At 33.4% G+C, this 10,537-nt stretch overlaps 2 protein-coding genes across 2 annotated transcripts; both read left to right on the top strand.

Annotated features, from left to right (window-relative positions):
* The first annotated feature begins 4,197 nt into the window (after positions 1-4,197).
* Positions 4,198-4,793, top strand: LOC128279517 (protein ALP1-like). The gene is made up of 2 exons (XM_053018488.1): positions 4,198-4,642; positions 4,723-4,793. The coding sequence occupies exons 1-2, from the start codon at positions 4,198-4,200 to the stop codon at positions 4,791-4,793; spliced, it is 516 nt and encodes a 171-aa protein (XP_052874448.1).
* A 1,049-nt stretch (positions 4,794-5,842) lies between these two features.
* Positions 5,843-10,537, top strand: LOC108477848 (glycine-rich protein 2-like). The gene is made up of 3 exons (XM_017780331.1): positions 5,843-5,918; positions 6,106-6,194; positions 10,265-10,537. Exons 1-3 carry the CDS (start codon positions 5,843-5,845, stop codon positions 10,535-10,537), a joined length of 438 nt encoding a protein of 145 aa, XP_017635820.1.

Below are 10,537 nucleotides of genomic sequence, written 5' to 3' on the forward strand. Positions count from 1 at the left end.
AGGTGATCGAATAGCCGAAAAAGCCGTTCGACAACATCCGAGGTAAGTCCTCAAGAAGTGATCTTACTTGAATTATGTAAGATGAAACATGGATGTGTATGATTATTGATCATGTGTGTATGAGTATTTGAATTCCACCCGGCTAAGTCCCAAGGCGAATATGCTAATGATTATAATTGTGTTTGAGCCTTAGTAACGAAAATGAAATATGTATGTCCAATGATTATTGATGTATGTGTGCATGAGAAATTGAATGATATCCGGCTAAGCCCAAGACAATTATGCTGAAATTTATATCCGGTTAAGACCAAGGCAATTGTGCTAGTAGCTATATCCGGCTAAGACCAAGGCATTCGTGCAAGTTGTTAAATCCGGCTAAGACCAAGGCATTTGTGCAAATCGTGATATCCGGTAAAGTCCGTTGGCCTTGGTGCGGGTTACCATAACCGGCTATGTCCCAAGGCGATTGAACGAGTACCGACATCCGGATAAACTCAAGGTATGTGATTTGAAAATTATGAGCTTGCTGGAAAATTTCAGCTAATGCACTTGTGAAATTTCCCAATGATAAGGTAAGTGCGGTGTGTGCTTTATGCGCTAGGAGTAAGAGCGTATGAATATCCGCTCCTATGATGGAGCGAGTTATCGGCCTTAATGAAGCCGTTATTTGTGTATGAACATAAGAGTTGGGATGGTAAAGTAAGTATGATTATGTGAATGCGCATTAATGAAATGATGCATTTAACTATGTGAATGTATTGCTGTAATTAGAGTTGATTATATTCCTTGAGACTTACTAAGCATAAAATGCTTACTCCACGCTTTGGCTCTCGTTTTCTAGATTTCGCTCGATAGCAATCGGATTCGGGATCGTTGAAGTCGAAGTCATCCACACTATCAAGCCCCCATTTTGGTATAAATTCTTGGTTGAACTTGAAATGGCATGTATAGGACTACCCTTGTTTGTTAAATATGTGGTGATGTAAGTATGTACGGCCATGCGAAAATGGCTCGAAAAGGAACATGAACTTAGAATAATTGTGGTTTGTATGTATATATTTGGTGTCATGATGTGGCTATGGCTTGGAAATGGGAATGTTGGTCATATGATCAGCCATTGGCATGGTTAAAATGATCATATATGAACCTATGTATGGCAAAGACTAGTTGGTTCATGGAGACTACCAAATAGGTAAGACCTACCTTAAAAACAGATGCTGCCAGCTGCAGTGACGTGAATGTGAAAAATCACCAAAATTCGTAGAAATGGAATTAAATAGTGAATAAGCTATGTAAATTAACCTTGATGAGTCTATTTTCATATGGAAGAAACGAAATGGTCATAGGAGTTACATGTTAAGAGATATTAATGCTATTGTGAGACAGGGCCAGAACGGTTTCTGGGTTCCCTGTCGCAACTTTAAAATTTACTATAAATTATCCAGAAAGAATTATGCGACATACCTTATATGTACAGATTCCATTTTGAGTCTAGTTTCATTAGAAACAAACGACACCAGCATTAAAGCCCTGTACAGAGAGATATTCAAGTTATACCGCGCGAAGGTCAGAGCAGTCGATCCCTGTAACATGGGTGACTTTAACTAATAAACTGTACCAATTGGCCCATCCAAAAATTCTAGAAATAAATCCATGGATGGATATATGAGTCTAAATTCAGGGAAAATTTACGAAACCAGTTTCCGAGTTTTGAAACTCGAGATATGATTTTTAAGGCGACGGTGATGCAGTCTTCCAGCCTGACTGGAAATGTCAAATTGGTGGGCAAACCATGTGAACTTGGCTTGTTAACCCCTCGTGTCCGACACCGGCAATGGTCTCGGGTTCGGGGTGTTACACTGCTTGCATCTTAATTTGCCAGAACGCAAATCTAGTGTTGCGATCCAACAGCGAAATTTCATACTTCAAAGACGCCATTACCGTGATCGAGATGAACAACCCGGAAGCTCTAATACCAATTTGTGAAAAATAAAATAAAATAAAATAAAAATAAAAATAAAGAACACACAGATTTTTACGTGGAAACCCTTTCGGGAAAAACCATTGGCAGAGGAAAAGAAAATTTACTATGTCAAATTCGAATGATTACAAGTAGAATAGACTATGTCTATTTATAGGCTTGTAAAGCCATATTCTAGTAAGACTGAAACATATTATTCTAATCAATATAAAATAGATGGAGTTTAATAAGGTTCAAAAAACCTTATTCTAAAATAAAATAAAAGAAGTGTAGTTCTATATGGATTTTACTTTTATTTTATTTTACCACTGTATTTTATTTAAATAAGGATTTAGGTCATTTAATTCTAACAGTTTTGGATTCTGATGTGGGGCTTGTAATCCCTTTGATTATTACTCATTTCACGTGGTCCTGCTCCGATTTTGTGCCCCTCCAAATTGTTAAGAAGCTTTTCTTTAGCATATTAGAATGCTTGACAATCTAAAAGTATGTAGTACGTTAGCTACAGTCTTTGAATTGATATTCCTGATGATGTTTAGTCGTCAAGGAATTTGCTTTATCTGAAGAGTTTTACTGCTTTAGAAATAAAGCTTGCCAACTTTATTGTATCATCATTATTTCTAACAACTTAGTGACAAGAAATTAAAAGTCACAGCACCAATAAACTGTTTCATATTGGGACATTGAGACATACCGAAACTTAATAATTTCAATAGAAGTTTCTTTTGACTGATATTTGTACAGTAAAAGGTGAATGGACTTTTATTTACAAATTCCAATTGGGATATCAAAATCTTTTGGATGTGGTATTTTTAATCTTCTACCATATGTTGAAAGAGCACCAACCTATTGGATGCTGTCTGCCATGTGGTGTTTGTAAATCGAATGTTGGAACTTGATTGAAACTTAAAATTTTTCTAATTTTTCTAATAGTGTAAATTTTTCACACGATGTTCACACGATGGTGTCTTAGTTTGGGTCCTTTTGTTTTAGTTTGGAGTACTAGTGCGAAGTATATTTAGACATGAGCTAAGGGTTTTTTTTTTCTTTTTTTATATTTGAATAACATGGAACATTTTTAGAAAATAACATGTCCTAATTCTGTTCTATAATGCGGTTCATAGTTCATACTGCAGCTGATGATTAAAAAGAAAAAGCTATCACTGTCATTTTATTTATTCGAATATTTATCACAGTTATGGATAGGGATTAGAAATGGAGTAATACTGGTATGGAATGCTAGAATCGGGGAGGCCTTTGATCCCAGTATAATAAAAAATAATAAAATCAGGTTGCTAGAGGGTGAGATGAGGTGCAATTGACCAGGCCTCCTGCGCCGGGCCCATCTATCTTTTTATAATAATCCCTAAGATAATTGAATTGATTCATTTATCTATTTTTCGAAAGATTTTCTAATATTTTGAACTTCTTTTTTGTTTGTTTAGGCAGTAAGCATTTTAAAAATTTACTTTCGTGGATAAACATCTGTATTTATTCAAGTATATAATCCAGGTTCTTATATGTCTTAACCTTAGCAATTTAAAAATTATAAGTTTAACACCAGTTTAATTAGATTTGGCTTTTTCTCTCCTTTTCTGTTGGGACATTTTTTTCATTTGAAAATTGATGCTCCTGCTGTCTTTGTGTGCCATATACATATAAATTAGAATTTTTAATTATTGTGAGAAGATCCATAAATAAATTCATGCAGAATATTTCATAAAAATCATGTCAATATCCTGTAATGGTTATGCCATTTCTTTAAATTCAGATTTCATTATCACATTTCTTTAAGTTATATCATATTATTATTAATTTTCAAATTAATTGTACATTGATTTGTAATAATTGCATATAAATTTGTAAATTTTTGTGTCATCTTATGAAAATCTTGCATCTTTTTTGTAGTGATCAAATATTTGTGTGGCATTATTTTGTGTAGATGGATCGTAATCAAGATCAAAATGTAATTGTCAGAGTCGTGGCTTCAGTTTTAGCTTTTGGGGCTCTTTGTATTAAAAAATTAAAAACTAGGAAGGAAATTGCTTCTCACCCTCGTGTGAATTGAGATTATGGAAGAGAAAATTATATTACTAGTATTTTATATAGTGGTGACTAGCATTGTATTGATGTGATAAGGATGAAACCGATTGTCTTTTTTAATTTGTGATATTCTTAGCAAGAATAATTTGTTACAATCAACTAAATCGGTGAATATGAGGGAGCAAGTAGCTATATTTTTACATATAATTGGTCATAATGTAAAGTTTCGAGTGATTGGATCTAGATATTATAGATCAATTGAGACAATTCACCGTTACTTTAGGGTTGTATTGAAAGCTATTTTGAAATTGTATAAACTAGCTATTAGATTACCTGATGAGCCAACTCCTAGTGAGATCAGAAACAATACAAGGTTTTATCCTTATTTTAAAGATTGTATTGGAGCATTAGATGGAACTCATTTTCGTGCATCCGTTCCACTTAGCATTAAAGGAAGATTTCGTAGCCGTAAATATGGGACGACACAAAATGTATTGGCTGCCATTACATTTAATTTGAAATTTTTCGATGTTCTAGCTGGTTGGGAAGGTAGTGCACATGATTCATGTATATTAAGTGATGCACTTTCACGCCCAAGAGGATTAAGAATTCTGGAAGGTAAGAATTAACATTAAATACCAAATACTTCTAGTAAGCTCATAATTTATTAGTAATAATTATGTTTTGTAAAATTGTAGGTAAATATTATCTTGCTGATGCTGGATATGATATTCGAAATGGATGTATTACCCTATATCGTGGTGTCTGATATCATTTAAAAGAGGTTAGTGCTCAGGGGCCTGAAAATGCAAAGGAACTATTTAATCTTCGTCATTCATCATTGTGAATCACTATTGAACGTGTTTTTGGGATTTTGAAGAAATGGTTTCGTGTATTAGATGCTTAACCATTTTGGAATTTTCAAACTCAAGTAGATATAGGTTTGGCTTGTTGTATAATTCATAATCATATAATGGGAGTTGATCCTAGTGATTTACTTAATTAAGGGTTATACGAGGAGCCTGAGTCTGATTTGATAATACCAATTCTTATGGAGCGAAAAGAAAGAGAAGAAGCAAGAGAATAGTCTGCTAAGAGAGAGGAAATTGCACAAACTATGTGGATTGATTATATGGCTCGAAATATTAGGTAGGTTTAGGGCTTAGGGTTATTGTTTCTATGTTATGTATTAGTATTAAAATTGTTTTTTTTTTAATGTTGGTTGGATAATGATATTGAAATTAGTTTGTTGGATTTTGAAATTATTATGTCTTGAATTTGTTAGATATTGAATTTATTATGTTTTAAGCTTGTTGGATAGTAAAATGATTGACAATGACAATTATTAATGTAGAATGGGTAAGGGCAACAAAGAAAGGACCTCCAAAAAATTCAGGTGGACAAAACCAATAGAACATTTTTTTCTTGAAATTCTAGCAAAAGAGGCCAAGAAAGGAAATAAGCCTTCTAACACTTTCAAATCAGTTTCTATTAATCAAGTTTGCCGTAGCTATTTGTGAAAGATTTCAAGTCCAATGCGATGAGAAGCATGTGGAAAATCATTTGAGGACTGTAAAAAACTAGTGGCAGATTATATTTACAATTCGGGTTGAAAGTGGTTTTGGATGGAATGATAACATGAAAATGATCACATGTGATAGAGCGTCATATGATGCAATAGTGATGGTAATATATGTATATATATGTTAAGTATATTTCAATTGTTTTTTACTCGTTATTCTAATTGTGTATAATATCCAACAGGCACACAAGAAGTATGAACCATTTTTGAATAAAAGCATTGATCATTATGATGAAATGGCTTTGGTTGTTGGAAAAGATATGGCAACAGGGAGTCTTGCAAGAACATTTGCTGACATAGATTTGGATGATGGTAACCAAGATTCAGTGCCTATAGACTGAGACAATGAAGAGATTGAGGAGGTAAGAACAAAAGTATCTTCATCTGGCACATCTAAACGTAAAAAAAAATGCTTAAGAAAGTGTCGTTGATGAACAAATTAAATTTGTGAGTGAATAACTTGGCAAAATTACTAATACTTTGGAACAATTTACTACAGATAAGACACCACATCTTTCCGAAGAAGTGATGTCGATGAAGGTAGAAGGATTTGATGATGACTTCCTTTGTAGTGTGTTTGATTATCTTGTGGGTCATGAATCCGAGGCCAAAGCTTTTTTAGTTAAAAGTAATAAGCATAGAAAAATTTGGCTTCAAAAATTTTCTCTAGGTTGAAGATATTGATACTTTAATGTGGTGTAATATTAGTTATGCACTTGGACAATGTTGTTGTTATCATGTGGTGTACTACTAATTATGCATTTGGATAATATTATTAATTTCTAGTATTAATTGTGGTTTGGAAGCTAATTTATAATTATTCAGTCTTTATTTTTATTTTTTATAACACAATTAGAAATAATTTATTTGCTTTGGTTGTATTCAATTTATGACGGTTAATATTCTAGCTTAATATTTGAGTATTATTATATATTTAATTTAATTTATTTATATATAAATATTGTAATATATGTAAAAACAATTTAAAATATAAAATTTATTAATATATATATATATATATATAATAAACTCAATTAAACAATGAAAAGATAATAAATTCTTAAATATATATTTGTTTCATTTAAAACAACTTTTATGAAATATTTTTAGAAAATCTACCAAACAATAGAAAATATTTTACAGATTCATCCAAACACCGTAAAAGTAAATCATTTCCAGAAAAGTAAATTATTTTTAGAAATTATTTTTCAAAAATATTTTCTTGCCAAACAAACGAAACCTTAATATAAATAAACTAATTTATTAATTAAAAAATCGATGATATAATGAAATTAAAAGTTTATGAGATATATGGAAGTTGATGCTAAATCAAAAGACTTAGTAGAGGCTAAATTATTTCATGTTTTAAAACTAAAACATTTGACCATTCATCATTAATTAGTAAAGGCTAAAATTTTGACTTTTGTGTCCATGTAAGTGCCACTCCTCAATCTTTGTTTCTTTAAAGATACTTGGTAATTACCTTTTTTTTAATCTAAATTACTTAACTAATATGTATTGTATTATATATGATAAACAGTAATTTATCAGTTACTTGAGTTGTCTATTAAATATTTAATAATTGAGTAATTTAAAAGAAAAAAATAAATTATTAAAATGGTTATTTTTATTTGCTCTAGGTTACATTTTAGTCATTTATATTTGAAATGTTATGTTGTAGTGTAACACCCCAAACTCGGCCTGGACGTTATGGCCGAATCTATTGATGTCGCATGGTAGTATGTTTGAAAACTGTAGCTTGTGTTGAATAACTGTAACTTAGCTTAAAACATTTTCTGTTTAGAACTCGTCATTATCTTTTATTAATTTCGAAAGTCGTGGTTTTGATTCAGTTGTTAGTTTTCAAAACATTATACGTTGCAGAAGCTTTTTAAAACAGTTTGTGTCCTTGTAGGTATTTTGCTAAAACACAGTGTTTTACCTACCTCTAGCAGATATAAAATATAAAGCAGTATAAAATCTAATTTTAAAGCAATAATCCATAGAGGCCATTATTACAGTAAAATACCCCAAATAAAACTTTAAAAATCTAATTAAGTACGAAATAGTGTAAAAAGGGGTCGTGTGGCCACTGCTGAATCCTCCGCCGCTCTGATCTGTTTAAGTCTGGGGATTACCTATACAGATAAAACAGAAGGGTGAGTTTATGAAAACTCAGTGTATAATTCTCATATAAACAAGCAGACAGAATGTAATCATAGTCTGGGCCTAAGCCTGTTTCAGTAACAGTTTCAGTTTCAGTTAGGGCCTTAGCCCATTACAATAAAGAAGCAGTCATGCATTTGAGCCTTGGCCCATTACAGTATCAATATTCAGTACAGTAACAGATATACAGTATCAAATCCTACGCAGTTAGCCTCTACACTTCAACTCTGTCCAACCCTACACTCCATGTGGGGATATAATTAATCCACCCATCCCTACAATCCAAAAAGTACCCAATGCGACACTAAACAATAGTTTGTAGCTGAGTTGCTAGTAAATTAGGCTCGAGGCCTTTTAGTACATTTCCTTTGAATAATATAAACCCCCAACCTAATGCAATGCAATATACAAATATGACATGCTATGCATGATATCATGAATGTAGTCAGGGCATACAGTGTTAAATCAGTAGAACATCATCATGTTTTTTTCATATCAGTCATATAGTCATTTCAGTCAATTAGGGGTCTAGGTAAGCTTACTGACCCTATAGTAGTTCCACAGTCGACTCGGGCGACCCCTGTAACTTTAGCAGTCAAATAGTGAAAATAGGCCCACAAGCCCATGTTGTTTGCCCGTGTGGCCCACACGACCCAAAATGGCCTTGGACATGTGGATCACACGGCCTATCACACGGGCTGCTGTAGCCCGTATGGAGTCGACAACCACACTTTTCGACTTTTTTTCGATTTTCATCTACAATGTTATGGTTACACACCTGATTTCATTTTGAAGTTAAACCGCACTTCGAGTACTCCGAACCTAGATTCAACCCAAAATATCATTTAATCAACTACTTAACTCATTATTCAATCAAAGCCTAACGAAGTTAAAAATCGATCAACAACTGAACTCCCCGTACCGAAAACAACCGAAATTGCTCCCTTAGTTCCTTGAAGACCACCAACCCACTCTTGGTCTCCACCTAAAACGAGAGTCACAAAACCTTTTCGTTAAACCCTTAATCGCATTTCACACTAAATTTCAATTCAACCATACTTACTAATCAAGCACAACCAACTGTTGTTAGAGGAGAACCCCAGTTGAAAAGAAAAAGAGAAAGAAAGTGTAAGGGAGGAGTTGAAAATCCCTTGCTGGAAGGAGAGGAAATCAAAACAAGAAAATTGAAAAGCACACAATCAATTAAAAATCCAAGAATATAAATATAACCCTTCAATTAGTAACTTATAAAACAGAACAACGAAACACCTAAATTGCTTACCAAATTGTCGACAAAGCAGAGTGCAATCTAGCAATGCAAGAGTAAACGAATCGAAAAGGGGAACTAATGACTGAAATAGGAAAAACAGAGGAGGTGACGGCGAGAAGAAGAAAAAGAAAAACGATGGAAAGGGAAGTAAAAAAAAAAAAACCAAAAAAAGAACAAAAGATGTAGCAAAAATTCACCTAGCAAAAATTGGCAAGAGAAAAGGGAAATAAAAAGGTAGAGAAAAGAAGAAAAGAAATGAGAGTTTCAGTAGCAACAAGGAGAAGCAATCGCCAACAAAGAAAGGAAGGAATTTCGACAGCAAGGAGATTTGGGAAGAATAAAACGGTGGCAAGTGGGGAAAAGAATGCAGAAATTTGGCAGAGAAAAAACTAAAGGCAGAAAAAAGAAAACTGTTAGAAAACTGAGAGGGTGAGAGAGAGTAGCCGAACTTGCCACCACCAAATTTGGTTATTTTCAAACTCCTCCATCCATATTTTTCTCCCCATATCCCTTAATCTACTCCCCAAACCATCCACCAAAAACTCCTCAACAACCGAATTCAAGCCCCACTTAAACACTACAGAATTTCGGTCAAACTACAACACTCATACGGCACCAGCAGTAAATATAAATCCCCTTGATCGTGCAAAGATTCGAGCTCTACATCTCCACCCTCTTAACACTCCACTTAACCACTAGACTAGTAGACCCTTTCTAACATATTTTACCAACATTTATTAATAAGCCTACTGATTAGGGATAGGGGTTTATTCATTTAAAAACAAAAATTTGCCCAAACTAAGGCTTGAACTTGAGACCTCACACACACACCTAGAACACTTAACCACTGAAGCAAATACTTATTTGTGTCACAAACATACAAAAATAAATATATAAGAGATTTTTGGGGCGTTACATGTAGTCACTTACATTATTGTGTTATAACATTTTAGTCATTGAACCGTTAATTTTCGTTAACGATATAACAGTAAGCTAACGTGACATATTAAATCATCATTTCGAATAAAAATTTTAGGTTAAATTATACAGTTGGTCCCTTTATTTTTCATTTTGGGTAATTTAATTTTTTCTTTTTTGTTCTTTTAACTTTTTTTTCTTTATTTTCTATTCTCTTCTGCTTCTCTCTCTATTTTCCTCCCTTCTCCATTTCTTTTAATGTAGTTTTTCTATGTTTTCCATTTGTTAAAACACCTGTTCCAAGGGTTTCTGTAGCCTTGCTGATGGTGAAGAGGTCAAGTACATTGTCGAGTCTTCTGAAGGTCGTCCCAAGATTGTTAAGGTTATTAGCCCCAACGACAACATTGTTTGTGGCTCCTCTAGATTCGAATGTAGCGACGATGGTGGTGGCGGTTATAGAAGTAGATCCGATGGTTTTGGTGGAGGGGGAATGAGAGGCAGTTATGGTAGAGGTGGCAGTGGTGATAGATGTTATAAGTGTGGTGAAATGGGCCATTTAACACAGGATTGTAGGTAG

This window comes from Gossypium arboreum, chromosome 1 (genome assembly GCF_025698485.1).
Source record: "Gossypium arboreum isolate Shixiya-1 chromosome 1, ASM2569848v2, whole genome shotgun sequence".
Taxonomy (NCBI): domain Eukaryota; kingdom Viridiplantae; phylum Streptophyta; class Magnoliopsida; order Malvales; family Malvaceae; genus Gossypium; species Gossypium arboreum.